Genomic DNA, 16,597 nt, shown 5'->3' with positions numbered 1-16,597 from the left:
CTCAACTCACAGTCATGGACCTGTCCTCGCAATACGGGAAAAAGAAAGGACCAGACTTTCAGCGACTAAATGTAAGCATTCTATGTGAAAGGGTAATAGGAATGCGCGTTGAGGAAACGGGGTCACACATAGGTGGAGGTGCACAACGCGTGTCTAAAGTAAGACGAGACTGTGTAACGATAAATTGAAAAGTGCTAATAAGGAGATTGATATCCGAAGTAAAACTGCTACTACGTTATCGTTCAACAGCGTGCTCAGTAGAAAATTGAGGCACCAGCGCAAGGTTGTAGATACGAATGCTTTTTATCGATAAGGCTAAGAGAAAATACTGATGCTTCAATGTCTCGCCCCAGACCATAATGACAATCACGATATTTCTTATGCATATATTACGCACCGGAGGTGATTATGCCCATGTCTTTACAAAATGGATCAGACGATGACCACCATGATGAGGAGAGGGGCGACCCTGTATCCGGCGCGGCAAACATGGATGAAGAAGAAGCCCACCTGTTAGGAAGGCAAGAGCTGGATTTTGAGGATTATATGCCACCTACGCGTGCCAGTCGACACAAATTCTTGAGTTTTCTGCGCAGTCCAGAGCCGCCTCGCGTCCAATCCATACAGCCGGTCTTTCCGTCGGTTCAAGCGCGCCCAGTACAGTGGCTTGAAGCATACAGGCTCAACAACCCTACTTCGCTCGTTGTCGTGCTGCTCGTGTGGCTCCTGGTTTTCATATGGTTTCTGACTGCCCAATTACCGCTTCGAGATGGGGACGGTAACAGCGTGCTCAACCTCGACTGCACAGATACACTCTGGAAACGAAAGAACGAATGCGGTATCGACGGAATCAATTGCCGGCCCTTCAGCGACTATTCTTTCGCCTTCCAGTGTCCAGCAAAGTGTGGAGGTGTACAGATTCTGAATCCGCATGTTGTTGGGCCGCTTGAAGTAAATTATCGGCCTCTTGTCATCGGCACAGAAGTTTATCGTGGAGATAGTTTCATCTGTGGCTCAGCGATCCATGCTGGGATTGTAGATGATCAGAAAGGTGGTGCTGGTCGTATAACCCTCGTTGGCAACTATGACAATTTTGCCAGTACCAAGCGTCATGGCATCGAATCCTTGCCTTTCGATTCCTACTTTCCGCTAGCTTTTTCTTTGGCTTTCGATGACAGCTTCCAGGCCATCTCTGATCCTCGGTCAGCATTACTTCCCATCTCGATTCTATTTACTGCTGTACTTGCTATATTTTCCACATCACCAAAGATCTTCTTTCCAATCTTTATTCTCATATTCGCCCATGTGAGCTTTTTTTCTGATCCACCATCGGCATCGTATCACAGTACCACTGTACTGCCAGATCACATATCCATGTTCGTAAAACGACTTTTACCGGCAATGTTCGTAGCAATAGTGTTGTACTCTACTGTCATTAAGCGAACCTTGTCTGGGCTGACTGCTCAGTTTGAGAAAGCAATCTTCTGGCTTGGTGGATTCTGGATTGGGGCGTTATCAAATTACACCTTTGATTGGATACCTATATCGCGACTTACGGCACACGATCTGGAACAACAACCGGGGGCGAAGATAGCCTTGGCCGTAATCATTGTGGTACTGGCCGTAATCATTGTGGGTCAAGTATACTACTTCTGGCTCGAAGGCCGCCTGCTCCGATACCTCGGCTTGTACGGAATCTTCGTAACCAGCATCTTAGTATGCTTGGCTATACCAGGTGTCAATCTGAGATTCCACCATTACATTCTTGCGATGCTGTTGCTGCCCGGAACCAGCCTCCAGACACGGCCATCCTTGCTCTACCAAGGCATTCTATTGGGCCTCTTTGTCAATGGAATAGCGCGTTGGGACTTTGACTCTATTCTGCAGACTTCTGCAGCACTTCGCGATGATGCAAAGTTCAACTCGGTCGTTCCCAAGATACTGAATGCTGTTATCGAGTCCGATACCGAGGGGACCGTTGCGACATTTTCGTATGACGTACACCCGATCGGAGTCAATGGTATAAGTGTTTTAGTAAACGACGTTGAGCGCGATCGTACGTTCTACGATGGCGGGCTAGTTGCGGCTTCCTTCAAATGGGATCGGCCAATTGACAAAAGGATAAATGAGTACTTTCGTTGGGCATATGTCATAGACGGGCGAACGCTTGACTATTCAAAGCCGATTACATGGTATGGTACTGGTACGTGGAGCAATGGAGGCTCGATGGAAAATAAATGAGAACTGTTGGCTGCAGCTATAAGATTACCCAAGGCCTAGGCTCATGTTAATGTGGCATGGTGGATCTCCATGGTCTCATCCCTTCGAAAATTCCAACCGTTGTAATCAAGAAAATACGCGGGGTTTTGGTAGTTGTTATCTTTCGGATTTGGAGACCTGTCATTTGCTATAGGTGGCATCGAACCATGGTATCAACTCCATAAACCCCGCCTTCATCGTCACAAAGCCCACATCGATATACGGTTCAGCCACGAGAGACAAGTCTATTCAAAGGCATCTATGCAGCTCTTCTTCTTTCATCATTCCCTCCTTACCTTCCTCCCAGACCAACCTAGCCTTCACTCACTACTAGCCAAAATGGTAAGTCGCAACGGTCGTATGCTTCAGCCACAACGCACATTACTTTGTCCAAATGAATGGATGTCTTGTTTGAAACAGTTGTATGGTTTTTCTTGACAATCACAGGGTGTTCTTCGATCATACGTGCACAAGTTTGCAATCTATACTGAATTTCAAGTAGCACGGAATACTCCTCACAGCCACCACTGCGCTTTCCACACTAGTTCCTCGCCAGATGCGAAACTGCCCCTCTACACCAACATGTCCTCGATGGAACGGCTGTGTATCAACCTCCACCAACGGCGCTGTATTCCAGCTCAGCTGTGCAACCGACTACAACGGCCGCGTCATTGACGCTGCGCAGGTGAACTAAGATCGAAACGAAGTCCGGATGAAGCACTCACATCAATTTAGGCCGATGCGTTCGTCGACTGCGGAGATGCTTGCTCCCGACGTTCCGGTTGTATTGCATTCAATATGAAAGATGGTTTCTGCTACCTTCTTGGCAAGCCCGTTGGAACTGCCCGAATCTCGTGGGTCGATCGCTAGCGCATCGGTACTTCTTAACACTGTTCTGACATGTTCCATAGCTCTAACAACGTAAACGCTGGCGTACAACTCAAGGCCCCGACCGACCCAGAGCTAGCTCCTGGCTCTTCGACGTGCACTACGGTGATCGACTGCCCCACCAACGACAAGTGTAGGTACCTTACCAACAGCAAGTCGTTCATCGCCGAATGCAACTATGACTACTATGGCGGAGATATTGCTCTCAAGTCAACCGATACCATGACAAAGTGTGTGGATGAGTGCGCCATCTTCCCAGGATGTGTTGCCGTCACTTGGGTTGATAGCAACTGCTACCTCAAGAACAATAAAACCAAGATTGTCTACAACAACGAAGTGGATAGTAAGTAGTTTGTGTACTTTCAGTTCCTCTCATGAAGCTAAGACAAGTTCAGGTGTCGTCCTTGAAGTCTAAATTTCACGTTAGGAAGAGAAGCCAGATACTGTCAACACCGCGCGATATCCCCGAATGGATGAACACATTAGCGCCAGACGAATCTGGAGTCGAGGAGGGTGTAAATTATTGGACTTTCTAGGTCATTGAAACGTCTTTTGGCTCTCTTGCCTTCTTACCTTGCTGCATAACGACCCACGTTCATGCTATGTCAACCAAGCAGTGAATAGCAGGAACTAAACATGCATTTCGGTATCCATCCTCGAGTGCGGCATCGATGCTTTCGTAACTCTTGCATGCCGCGAATATATAGACGGAAGTGTTAATGCTTGATACGCTTATCATGAGCTGGCTTTAAGGGCTAATCATAGTGTCGAGGAGTTAGGCTGATGTCTAATGCTAGGACAAAAGGAAAGGAGATCGACAGTAACATGATCAGAGCGACCATTTTGCCGTGATCTACCCGTCATTTGGTCTTGATAACTGTAGCGACTATACAAGCCTCTCGCTGCAATTGAGCATTTCCTACATTTTCTCTAATCTTTTCCCGTGCGTACGTTCGTGGTTATACATGACGTCATTGTACGTTGCTGAGTAGCGTAATCCCAAGAGATCTATGGATAGCCACCCCAGAAAATCTGCGATACAGCGTGGGATAAGATGCTTTAGCGAAAACGTTGAAGATGAGACTGTGGCCTCGGTTCGGGCACAAAGGTGGCGGCGATCATGATCGCCGTTGATAGCCACCCCACTAACGGCGACGGTGACTCAACCAACCAGGACCTATATAATCAAGATGATAAGCACGAGAGCTTCAATGTAGCCTTACTCTCAATTGCCATCTCGATGGCGCTCCAAAGCTTCTTTATCAGCGCTATCGCAGCCTACCCTACAGTGATCTTATTCTTTGCACCGTTCCTGCTCCTGTTCATTCGTTCCATATATCGCGTCTACTTCCATCCGCTATCTCACATTCCAGGACCATTGTTACCCAAGTTGACTAGCATATTCCTCCATTATCACGCTTATATCGGAGATGAAGCAAGCACCATCCACAAGCTCCACGAACGGTACGGCCCGTACGTGCGTGTCGCACCCAATGAAATTGACATAAGCGACGCGGATGCTATACCTGCAATCTATGTTTCAAAAGGAGGGTTTCCAAAAGCGGCATGCTACGCCAATTTTGATATCGACGGCCACAAGACTATCTTCTCGACGGTTGATGCGGATTACAGGAGTCCGAGGGCGAAAGCCATAGTCCCACTGTTCTCTACCAAAGCGCTCAGAGAGAACGAGAAGGCTATCTGGGGGTGCGTGGATCGCATGATCGAGCGGCTAAAGGAAGAGTCAAAGACAAGAAGGCCGGTCAACGTGCTTAATCTAACACGAAGCTTGGCTGTAGACGCAGTTTCCACGCATCTTTTCCGGGAGAACTACGATGGAGTCAGCGAGCGCGGTCCCGTACTCAGTGTAAGCGCATTTGTAGACGCATTTGTAGCGGTCGGGCGCTTCTTCTACCTCCCGAATATCGCTTTCATATGGCTAGAATGGGCCGTCGGTAAATGGATGCCTGACCCTGAGACCGAAGACAGCATGATGCTGGTCGACAAGTTTGTCTCTGCCTTGGTAACCAACACCTCCGAGAAGTCAACGACCTATCCAGGACGTCTACTAGCTGCCGGGCTTAGCGACTCGGAAGTCAAAGCGCAGTGCAAGGATCTTGTCTTTGCGGGCACAGATTCCACGGGAATGAACTTGGCTACGATCATGCTGAATCTAGCATGTTATACCGAGAAATACGAGAGACTAAAGGAAGAGATTAGAAGCAATGCTGCCGTTGGTTCTGATGCACAAGAAGTCCAAGCGTTGCCCTACCTTAACGCTGTTGTCAAGGAGGGTCTTCGAATTAGCATGGCCAATCCGACACGTTTGCCTCACGTTGTACCTACGGGAGGCTGGACTTTCAAATCCACATACTTCCCTGCTGGCTCTGTTGTCGGCTGCTCGGCCTATGAGCTACATTTCAACCCGACTGTCTTCCCCGAGCCTCGCAGTTTCGAGCCCGAGAGATGGTTAAGCCCGACAGAAGCGATGTCAAAGTACTGGTTCGCATTTGGGGCAGGTAGCCGGGCGTGTATCGCAAGAAATTTGGCAACCTTGGAGTTACAGTTTGCGACAGAGCGATTAGGGAAGAGTGGTGTCCTTGATGGAGCTAAAGTGATGCAACAGGAAGTTGAGATCTATGAGTGGTTCAATTCAAAAGTGAAAGGCGAAAGAATTGACTTGGTCTGGGGATAGACAAAAAGGCTCTTTAATGCATTTGGCTGCATGGAGTCTTCGGCGTACAGAATCAACAGACACTTGATGAACAGAAGAAAGCTGAACTCTTGATACCGATGCCTGTGCGTGCTGCCGTTTGATCGGAAAAATCTGACAGGTTTATGATTCCACGTATCATTATAGCTCTTGCACCTAAATAGAAGAGACCAAAGAAACAGCAACACAGAGAACCACACGACACAGCAAACACAATTGTTGGAGTGACACCTCTAGTGCAGAGCAGCATTGACGGAGTGGAAACCAATTGAACAAGTGACCTCTTCCCAGGGCTTTAGATCAACGACAACTCTACCAAGGGTTGTCAAAGCAAGAAGTGATGGGCCTCGGTGAAAGGTAAAAGACGATTGATGAACACACACATGTGTCGAGGCAAACAACTCAAGAAATTGTAGAAGATGTGTGGTATTCAGAAGCAAACGTAAACGCTATCAACAAGTACAAAGTAACAAAGGTGAAGAGGGAAAGGAGGAGAAAGCTGTACGTAAAGATCCTGTTGCGTGTTTGGACCATTGTCAAGCTGAGCTGCGCGATCGACAAAGCATGAAAGGGGACAAACAAGCGAAACCCAAAAACTCAGCTATCCCGTCAGTCGGTGTCATTGTGAGATGACTCGGCTGCGCCATGTCTAAGAAAGATGCCGCCAATTCGGTTCAGGGACGACACTTCTCGCCAGTCTCGAAGCACATCTCGACAACCTCGCGAGCTCCATTGTGAAAGCACCTCTTCTTGGTGCCGCAGGTGAATTGCCAGTCACACATCTACAGAAGTCAGTCAACATAACAAACCAATAAAGATCAGTATGCAAAGAAAAAAGTGTCACCTACTCCACAAGATTCGTCACCGACCTCGCAAAGATAACAGTCCTCTTCGGCAAAAGCAAAGTTTGGCCTAGTACCATTGGAGATTGCAGGCTGTAGGTGTCTGGCTGAAGCGTTTGAAGTCGGGTCTTCGGCGTCATCAAGTACCAAAAGCATAGCAGCGGAGCCGAGGAAGTCGCTGGGAGTCATGGATGCATCGTTTGCTTTGAAAGCTTTGGCATCCTCTGGCACACTCACACAAACCTCCGATCCGCTAACGGCGTCTTTGCAAAGAAAGTAGAAGCAATTTTCGTCGCAAGCAAAATCGCATCCCTATTGTCAACGGAAGTCAGTCGAGAGTTCTGCGAGCACGCGGAAAGCGATGTGTTGACTTACGTCGCACTCCGTGTTACCGTCGCAAATGTTGCAAGTTGTTTTGGCCATGGCAATATCACGAGAAGACATAGGCGCAGGAGTATGTACCGCACGAACTGATCTGGCTACCGTATGTGTCGCGGTTGTGATCATGGTCATAGGAATCTCGATCACAGACGGGGAGCGCGAAGCAGTAACGGTTGGGGGCTGTACGACAACGGTGGAAGCTGGATCCTGATAGTGGTAGACGATGGTGGAGGCCGGCTTTTCCACGGTGACGGTGCTGGGTTGAGGACGCTGACGAGTTACTGTCACAGTGCTGGGTTGAGGACGTTGAGGAATCATTGTCACAGTACTGGTTTGGAGGCGGGGAGAAGCTACAACGACCACACTGTTCTGCGGAGCCTGGGAGTATATAGTGACGGTACTAGGGGAAACCGGAGGTACCGAAACGATGGTCGTAGTGATGGTCGTGGGGTGCTGAGGGACTACGACAACAGTGGTGGTACTAGCAGGAGGGGCAGATACAGTAACCGTGACAGCTGGAGGTGAGGGTATAGTCGATATGGTGACTGTGGAAACCGAGGGAGGAGGAATTGTCGAGATGGAGGTTGAGTAAAGTACGGTCTGCGTTGTAGTTGTAGTTCCTGGCTGGGGCATAACGACAACAGTTGTTGTTTCGCTTGGTGCTGAAGCGGAGATATTGAAGTTGGGAGGCTGCCACCTCGAACGAACGCTCATGCAAACGGTCAGGTGAGCAGCCAAGTCGTTGCACACGAACTTCTCACATTCAGCGCAGTCGTTGTGACATTCCTAAGCAAAGCAGAATTAGCAAGCCATCATGTAACACTAGGGTCTCCGGAACAATCAACATACTGGGCAGGTCAATGCGTCACAGGGCGTACACTGCGACTGTTTGAATGCAGCATTGCGACGAACAGGTGGCTGACTACCGACGTCATTGGAAGCTACTCCATCGCGAGGGGCCAGTACACTGTGTCTCGGGGGAAAGATCATGTGTGTGATCGTGTTTGTGACGGCCGTACTTGTGATGGTGATGGCGGAATCGAAAGTTGGCGTAGGCAGCACAATGGAACTGGTCTCAACACTGGTACTGGTAGCGGTCTCGTAGATGGTGGCTGTGACGCCTGGGACATCAGTGACGCCTGTGTTGTTGCGAATGGCCTCAGCAAGCTCTGGCTGGATATCGAAGCAATGTGTTTGATAGCGCAAATATCCATCTTCGCATTGGTAGTGATCGCAGTCTCGGCAACTGAATTTGGAATGGTCACAATACTACCAGTCAAAGTCAGTAAGGGCTCTGTATATCGATGGACGGGAGAGTAGAGCATCATACATCGCAAGGGTCTTGACTTGTACATTGCTTGCAAGTAGCCTCCGACAGGGTAATGGTGCGAGACGATAAAGAGTCGGCAGACGATTCAGCAGCGATATCACTGTCCTGATAGTAGGAGCAGTAGTTGTTCGCGTCGCAGCCGATGTGCCAGTTGCCATCTACAGGGGTGGATCGGGCCGTAACAGCATCCGCGGAGCCACTGGTTGGAGTCGACGGGATTGTCAGACCGGCTGGCGTGGCGGCACTGACAGCGATGAAGCCAGCGATGACGCTAGTAGTGAGACGCATAGTGGAGAGCGTGGTCAGAGGATACCAAGTTACGCTGTTATACAGACGAATAGCGTAGAGGTCCTGGAGAATACCGAAGTAGACTTGGGTATGGATGTTCGATGGATGGATTGGGTAGAGTTGCTGGGGTGAGTTGTGATGTGAGAGAAATGGAGGATGAGGACCAGAAGACGGGATTATATACTCTGGAATCGACGTGCACGGTGGCTAGATGGCGAGCAGTAGCAGAAAGGTGCTGCTGCTCCATCATTCGTTATGTTTACTGCTATCCTAGACAGACGAGGTAAGAACACAGGCGATCGATGCTAATACTGCGCCAAGAACAGTAAGGCCTACTCCCACAGGTGGTATTCGGGAAGTAACGACGATGAATCCTTGTAGCATAGTCAATTACCGCGGGGCATCTTGTCTTGATTAACTCTCTGCTCTTCGGCCCAGCATCCGCAATGAGCGCGCTGACGGTAAATCCGAACAAAGTGACATCGGCTTCAGTAGGCTTGTGGCCTCCAAGTGTCCAGAAGCAGTCGTTATCATCAGCTTATCTTTGGCTGTCCTCAAGCAGATCATTTACACTCTGCCAGATATCCATGTGGAAACTGCGAACCTCATCATTCGAGAAACGACCGGTACCTTGATCTTGCAGTTTCTTCACAATGCCCCGGTAAGCTAGGTAGCCGAGAATGATACGTTGCGGAAAGGGCACCTTGGCCAGGACGTAATCGCGCATAGTGTAATAATTATCGATCCAGCGTTCTCGAGAATTATAGAAGAAGAGCCTATCTTTGAGCAGGGCTCTGATATCAAGATCGTAGGCTATATCTCTGGCGATTAACGCCGCATTCATATCGACAGCAGGCCTCTGTTGATGAGCTCTTTCGTGATGAGCGTGGTGTCAGCCAGTATCTCGGAAGAACCTCCCGGGCATGATAACTCGAGATAGGGGATTTCGCCTTTGGGTCCAGAGATTGGACCGCCCACGCCGTGTTGGTAAGGGATATTGGCTAGACGCAGGCGGAATTCGAGTTTTGTGACAAAGGGGGACCAGGTATAGTGACCAGGCTTGTTTGCGCCATGTATAGTGTTGCTTCGCTCGACACTGGTGTCCATTAGGTAGTTCTATACACTAGACTGATTGAAAGGTCAAGCTGATGTGACGCGAAAACATGCATGGTGCCAGCAGCACTGACATATATGGCAGTCCATGTACGATGGCGTGCCTGATCATCGTACATAAGCTTGATAAGCACAATGCTTTCAGATGTGAGCAGAGGCAGGCGACAGGAAGCGAGGTCATGCTGCTTTGAGTTCCAACATGGCTGCAGCCAATCACGCGAAGGTCTGACGTAGCGCGTCAGTCCGGCTATGGGGAAAGGCGCGACTCCAGGTCAGGGTCGGCATGGACTGCATCTAGCGAAAGTGAAGAGCAGCGCACAGCACCGCGTTAGTCATGATGGATTCCTCGACACTATGGCACGCCCTCTTGTCGCTTTTCTCGCCTCGTTTGCCTTGGACCCTGGCAACGCGCTTTCTGGCTACACAGCAGCCCTGCACAAGCCCACCGCCCGACTAGGCAACCGCTGCAGCTTTACCTGAGCAATCATCTCCCCTCCATTACCGCCCTAAATCATTCCAACACCCACGCAGCTTCATCTTCACTACCATCACCTGCACCTCAATGTCTACCATGGCCAATGATAAAGCCGCACCCGTCTTCATGGGCCTTCCGCTTGAAGTGCGACACACCATCTTCGAGTACGTAGCTGCCCGTGACGTCAAGCCCAAGAAACTGCTCCGTTACTGGTTTGAGAAGAAGGAAGTCAAGGCGCTTGTTGAGCAAGAGGTCACCAACAACCCTAACGGTCCCGCGCCCCAAGTAGTGTATGGCAACGACTACGATGAGTACGAAGACGAGAGTGCCGCAACTGATGAAGACGGCGACGAGAGTGACGACTCAGAAGAGACTGAGAGCGCGGAAGAGGACAGTGAGACCGAAGATGAAGATGAAGATGAGGACGAGGACGAGGACGGGGATGACAATGAAGAGGCAGAGCAAGAAGAGGATAGCGAGGTTGAAGACGAAACCGAACTCGAGGAGGGCGACGAAGGTTTCACCGACAGCGACGGCAACACTGCTGCCACAGTCGCTGCCACTCAGCCTTTTCCTCCGGCGCCTGTGGTTCGGCCCCATGGTAAGAAAAAATTTTTTTTTTTGGACAAATTGCATATGAGACGCACGCTGATTTCGTACACTATCGTCTAGCCAAATGGCGACATATTCCAAACTTCATGCGCCTCACCCAGTGCCCCCCGCCAGTCCAGCTCTTGTTGGTCTCACAGCAGCTGAACAACGAAGCCAAGAACTGGTTCTACGATGTAGCCACCTTACGTATCGATGCTACAGGCAGCTTCGCCCATACGTCATTCTTCGAAGAAGCATTCAGCCAGATGTAGGTGTCGCTGTATGAATCGTATGTAAAACACACGCTGACCTATTGCATTAAAATTAGCACCGACGCAGCGTTCTCTCCCATGGGTTAGTAATGTCCCTGTATGGACTGCAAGTGAAACATGTACTGACTTTATACATCTGCCTGTAGAAAACATCCGCAAGGTTGACATCACCTTCGTTTGGGATTCGACTTGGATCCGCACGGACACGACTGGGTCTGTCGAAGCCATTTTCCCCGCCCTTCTTGGTCAGCGGTCAAAGTTCGTACACCAGATCCTGCTACAAGCGCCCGATTTGCGGGAGGTCACCATTCACTGGCAAGTAAACTCCACGTGCGATTTATCTTCGGAAACATCGCTGACCTGACATCCCTCAGGCATGACTCTGCCCAAGACGACGAGAGCACTAACCTGATGCTTGACAACCTTGAGCCATTCCATACGCTTCCTGCTACCGTCAAGGTCGTTGGGCACTATATTGCTGCGGATGCAACGCCTAAGAAACGCAGCGTCGCTGGCAAGCGTCGTGTTGAGTTCCAGAACATCCTCGACATGGGTCTCGATCGTCTCTTCTAAAATTTCCTATGGCATTTTGCATCGTTGTGTGGTGAGACACCTATATCATCTTCGCGTTTGTAAGACGGGCAGTTGTACGCCGACGTAACCGGGGTTTACCTTCCTCTTCCATGGGGTCTAGCCTGAACAAGCCGGAACTTCGCGTCCTAGTGCCTCAACTACATGCGTGGCATTACCTTTTGTGAGCACTACACGCCAATCTGGGATACCGAGCGCACAAATGCCAGCGGTTCCGCGGTTACGATCGGCCAGCAGCAGGCTTTCACAATTCCAAGTTTCTCAGCCTTCTCGTTTCCACTCATGCTCCGTTCACTGACTTCCATGACTGCAATTTTTGACATCGCAGCCAGCAAGCTCAAGTTTATAGCGAATGCGAAGTGCAACTTTTCAGCTTGTATTCCCCCATGTCCTGAGTTTGAGATTATTGTTCGCGATTCTCGGACAAGCGCAAATGATCGACCTTGGGTAGGGGCCACAATGCGGGGAAGGACAGCTGATGTGCTATTTGCACTACTATCCCCAATAGCGCAAACACGAAAGGCTGTCGTGAGTGGGCGGCATGGTAGATCATTTAGTTGACGTTGGTGCTAAACAGCTCGTGGCGTCTCCCTAGGCTCTTGTATCACCATCTAGATCGCGGAAAAGGCCCGCTCGCAAAACCGACGCCAAGCCGAAAAGAGCAGAAGATGGGGTAGTGGGGTACTCATGTTCCTGAAAGGCTTATAGGCATCCAGTAAAGCCACGTGTGATAGGCCTCCAAGGGGCCGGAGTCTAATCTCAAGGGACAACAGAACACTAAAGGTTTATTTAAACACCCTGTAGGGCCCTCCAGGTTCATTCTCTGCGATCGTTCCGTCTCTTGATATTGAGCAATTCTCCAAAGGTTTTACAAGTCATAAACACCTTTCGTCATGGGTATCTACAACAAACTCGCGGATGACATTAATGAGGTAGATATTATCATAGCCGGAGGTACGATGTTTCTTATGCTCAATCATTCCCTCACTGACTTTCTTTTCCATAGGTGGGACAGCAGGATGCATTATAGCCGGTCGACTCGCTGAAGATGACCCATCTCTTTCTATTCTCGTGATTGAAGGTGGCGCAAACAACAAAGACGTCGCCAGCGTCGTCAACCCCGTCTTCTACTTACAGAACTTGCTACCTACCACGAAGACTGCTCTCTTTTACAAAGGGAATAAGTCTAAGCAACTCGCTGATCGTGAGCCTATCGTGCCATCTGGCGGTACGCTGGGCGGTGGTAGTTCAATCAACTTCATGATGTACACGCGAGCACAAAGATCAGACTTTGATAGCTGGAACACACCTGGTTGGTCGGCTGAAGAGATGTGGCCGCATCTAAAAAAGCTAGAAACCTATCATGGGCCGGGAGCCAAAGAGCATCATGGTCACAGTGGGCCCATCCATGTCTCAGATGGAGGCTACCGCGCAAAAGCCGCCGAAGACGACTTCATAAGCGCAGCTGAGAAGGTCGGCTACTCCGAGATCGACGACTTGCAGAACTTGGACAATAACAATGGCATTGCGCGATGGCAACGCTACGTCTCCCCCGAAGGCAAACGTCAGGACACTGCACACACATACCTCCACCCGAAGTTAGAGGATGAACGGTATTCCAACCTTCATGTCCTTGTTGAATCAAAAGTCGTACGCGTACTTTTTGATGACAATAAGCGTGCGACTGGCGTCGAATATACACCAAACCCCGAGTTCCAAGCCACCATTGGCTTGAGCATGCACCCTGTCAAGCAGGTTCGCGCCCGCAAGTTGGTTGTCGTTACATGTGGTGCGTGCGGCACGCCGCCTGTACTCGAAAGATCTGGTGTGGGCGCAAAGGAAGTTCTCGAACGTGCTGGTGTTCCACTCGTGGAGGAATTACCGGGTGTAGGAAAGGACTACCAAGACCATCACCTCCTCCTATACCCATACAAGACTGCTCTTGCGCCTGACCAAACCATCGATGGTATTTTGAGCGGCCGCGCCGACGTCGCTGAGATGATGAAGAACAAAGATCCCATGCTAGGCTGGAATGGCATTGACATATCTTCTAAGCTTCGCCCTACCGAAGACGAAGTTACCTCTCTCGGACCAGAGTTCCAAGAAGCATGGAAACGTGACTTTAAGGATGCGCCCAACCGTCCATTAATGCTGTGTGGTCTAGTATCATGCTTCCTAGGGGATCCAGCGAGCATACCAGCAGGCCAGTACGTCACAGCAGGTAATTACACCGCATACCCCTACTCGCGAGGACACATGCACATCACTGGTCCCAAACACGACGACGCACTCGACTTCGACGTTGGTTTCTTCAACGACAAGGATGACATTGATCTCAAGAAGCAAATCTGGGCGTACAAGAAGCAGCGTGAGATCTTGCGACGGACGAAGTTCTACCGCGGAGAGCTGGCTGCGGGTCATCCGAAGTTTGCCTCTGATTCCGCTGTTGCAGTACAGGAGGATGTCAGTGGTCCTCTCGAGGATGTCAAAGACCTTGTCTATAGCAAAGAAGACGATGCTGCTATTGAGCAATGGCTACGTGAGAATGTCAATACCACATGGCACTCTCTTGGCACATGCAAGATGGCACCAAGAGAAAAGGACGGTGTCGTCGATGGATCTCTGAACGTGCATGGTGTCAAGGGCTTGAAGATCGCAGACCTGAGCATTCCTCCAGAGAACGTTGGTGGAAACACCAACAATACAGCACTAGTCATTGGTGAGAAGGCGGCAGATATTATCATCGCCGAATTGAGGGGTGGTGCTGGCACGCCATAGTATCGAGAGAACCTTTTGATATGTATTTAGCGATAATGAAGTTACAAACATGATGCATTTAATAAATCGTGAATCGGATCTTCTCAATCAATCTGGACACATTGTGCCAAAAACAAAAGGCGTTTGGATTGAGTAGCCTGGCTGCGCTATCAGAACTATCTTAGATGATGCCGAGGACTTTCTAGTACGCGAGAGCCGTCAAACTTTAGTGCGGTACTAGTCATACAAAACAGACAACCTTGAATAGAACAATCGTATACGTCTTACGAGATGAAGTGTCAGATTTCGAGATGCTACATACATAGGCGTTAACCTATAGCTTGTACCTGAACCGTCTATTCTCGCGATCTGTCAAATCGAGGAATTCCTCATTCTCCACATGTCTACCGTCATCTTCCTTGTCTCTCTTCTTGTTCTCCCACATGTAATACGCTCTCAGTACCAATGCCATAGCCGCAGCGAACGCGCAAGTAACAACGATAGTAATTTTTGCTGGTACAAAATCCGGTGCATCGTCTTGCCGGAAGGTAAGTGGTCCGATGATATTTCCCAAGCAGAATGACATGAGCAATATGGCATTCATGGTAACCTTCTTTGTGTGACCGGCAATATTGGCTGAGACCCAGGAGTAGAGGAGCGGTAAGCTGGCGCCAATGCAGTTGGTAAGGTAATTTCCAATGAGTTTTCCAGCTTTGGATTCGCCTGGGAGGAAGGCCATGAGGCAGCCACCGAGCGCGCCGGGTACCAGCAGCGAAACGACGTTTAGTGCGCGTTGGTTGAAGCGGCCAGCAAGATATGTGGCGATGAGAATTGAGATGATACTAACAGCGCCGGATGGCAACTGCAGTAATGCTGTGGTCTTGGGGTTGAAGCCAAATGACTTGATGAGCGTGGCTTGGTAGGAAGACACTGCACCGTTAGGTACATTAGACGATATCGTGATAATCGATAGCATCCACGTCTGCGGGTCTTTGAAACAATCGATGACTTGGTGGAATTTGAAGTGCGTGTTCTCTATACCAGTTTGGTTCTCGCGAAGACGTTCGATAGCCCATACCTTCTCCGCTGGGGTGAGGCGGGAACTCATGGGGTTATCGGGAAGTAATAACACCACTGTGTGAATTAGTGTCGTATCAAAGTCGAAAATGAGTAGTTCACATACCAGTGATGCCAACAGTAACAGTGATTAGACCTACTACAAGGAACATGATCTGCCAACTGGTAAAGGTGTCACTGTCGTAGTGCTGGAACCCGAAACTGATCAAACTTCCGATCATTGTTCCTGTCCCGACACCGAGATACCAGATGCCTAGAAAAGACAAAATCAGTATATACCTTCTCATGCATTTCAGATACGTGCAACTTACCGGTGCGCAGAGGTTGTTCATTCTTTTTGTACCACATGGAAGTTATCAAAATTAGACTGGGGGCAACAGCCGATTCGAAGCAGCCTAACAGAACGCGCGTAGCTACTAGAGCGCCATAGTTCTTGCACACACATGTGAGTGCAGTGACGAGACCCCAGAGAATGACGGCTGCGCCAAGGTACTTTGCTGTAGGGAGACGCTGCATGCCGTAGCCATGTGGGAATTCGAGTGCGAGATATGATACATAGAAGAAGAGTGCGAGATTCGAGAACTGCGACGTGCTTATGTTTGCATCCTCGTATAGACCCATCACCGCAGCGTAGTTCACTAGTGGGAACCCGTCAGTACGTTTGATTGAACACAGACGACGCAAGATTGTAGAGCTAACATACCAAGTGTTTTGTCCAAATACTGTAAACAGTAGCAGCACCACATCAACGGCATGATCATCCAGTCGATCTTTCGCAAAAGCCTCCGCTCATCCTCAGGCGTGAGAACTCCCACATCGTGTGCCGATTTGAGAAACTTGAGCGCTTCATCGCCATTCTTGGATGGCTCCTCGACGACACCAATTTCAATGTCTGAATGTGGTGGCGATGGAGAAGTGTTGCCCGACTTCGATTCGTGGACTACCTCTTTCTCCGGAACGCTCATTTTGCTGGGTCGGGAACAAAGATGGATAGTAGAAGTTTCCTGGACCGCCGGCTAT

The 16,597-nt window shown here is 49.6% G+C and overlaps 5 protein-coding genes across 5 annotated transcripts; 3 read left to right on the top strand and 2 right to left on the bottom strand.

The window, feature by feature from the left end:
- Positions 1-14: 14 nt before the first annotated feature.
- GT037_000983 (lccl domain-containing protein) lies at positions 15-5,842 on the top strand (the record flags this gene model as incomplete). The annotated part of the gene is made up of 7 exons (XM_038926030.1): positions 15-71; positions 403-2,203; positions 2,567-2,601; positions 2,762-2,944; positions 2,995-3,113; positions 3,171-3,497; positions 4,546-5,842. The coding sequence occupies 7 exons, from the start codon at positions 15-17 to the stop codon at positions 5,840-5,842; spliced, it is 3,819 nt and encodes a 1,272-aa protein (XP_038791886.1).
- A 692-nt stretch (positions 5,843-6,534) lies between these two features.
- Positions 6,535-9,428, bottom strand: GT037_000982 (uncharacterized protein; the record flags this gene model as incomplete). The annotated part of the gene is made up of 6 exons (XM_038926029.1): positions 6,535-6,642; positions 6,709-7,014; positions 7,078-7,869; positions 7,933-8,352; positions 8,414-8,824; positions 9,273-9,428. The coding sequence occupies 6 exons, from the start codon at positions 9,426-9,428 to the stop codon at positions 6,535-6,537; spliced, it is 2,193 nt and encodes a 730-aa protein (XP_038791885.1).
- Positions 9,429-10,385: 957 nt separating this feature from the next.
- On the top strand, positions 10,386-11,725 carry GT037_000981 (uncharacterized protein; the record flags this gene model as incomplete). The annotated part of the gene is made up of 5 exons (XM_038926028.1): positions 10,386-10,890; positions 10,962-11,148; positions 11,209-11,234; positions 11,299-11,482; positions 11,527-11,725. 5 exons carry the CDS (start codon positions 10,386-10,388, stop codon positions 11,723-11,725), a joined length of 1,101 nt encoding a protein of 366 aa, XP_038791884.1.
- A 911-nt stretch (positions 11,726-12,636) lies between these two features.
- On the top strand, positions 12,637-14,521 carry GT037_000980 (gmc oxidoreductase; the record flags this gene model as incomplete). Its single annotated transcript, XM_038926027.1, has 2 exons — positions 12,637-12,697; positions 12,750-14,521. 2 exons carry the CDS (start codon positions 12,637-12,639, stop codon positions 14,519-14,521), a joined length of 1,833 nt encoding a protein of 610 aa, XP_038791883.1.
- A 313-nt stretch (positions 14,522-14,834) lies between these two features.
- GT037_000979 (allantoin permease) lies at positions 14,835-16,542 on the bottom strand (the record flags this gene model as incomplete). Its single annotated transcript, XM_038926026.1, has 4 exons — positions 14,835-15,634; positions 15,684-15,830; positions 15,889-16,215; positions 16,281-16,542. The coding sequence occupies 4 exons, from the start codon at positions 16,540-16,542 to the stop codon at positions 14,835-14,837; spliced, it is 1,536 nt and encodes a 511-aa protein (XP_038791882.1).
- Between the last annotated feature and the right edge of the window lie 55 nt (positions 16,543-16,597).

This window comes from Alternaria burnsii (assembly GCF_013036055.1).
Source record: "Alternaria burnsii strain CBS107.38 chromosome Unknown 705, whole genome shotgun sequence".
NCBI classification, from domain to species: domain Eukaryota; kingdom Fungi; phylum Ascomycota; class Dothideomycetes; order Pleosporales; family Pleosporaceae; genus Alternaria; species Alternaria burnsii.
The sequence above is the reverse complement of the archived record's forward strand: the minus strand, read 5'-3'. Positions and strand labels throughout refer to the sequence as shown.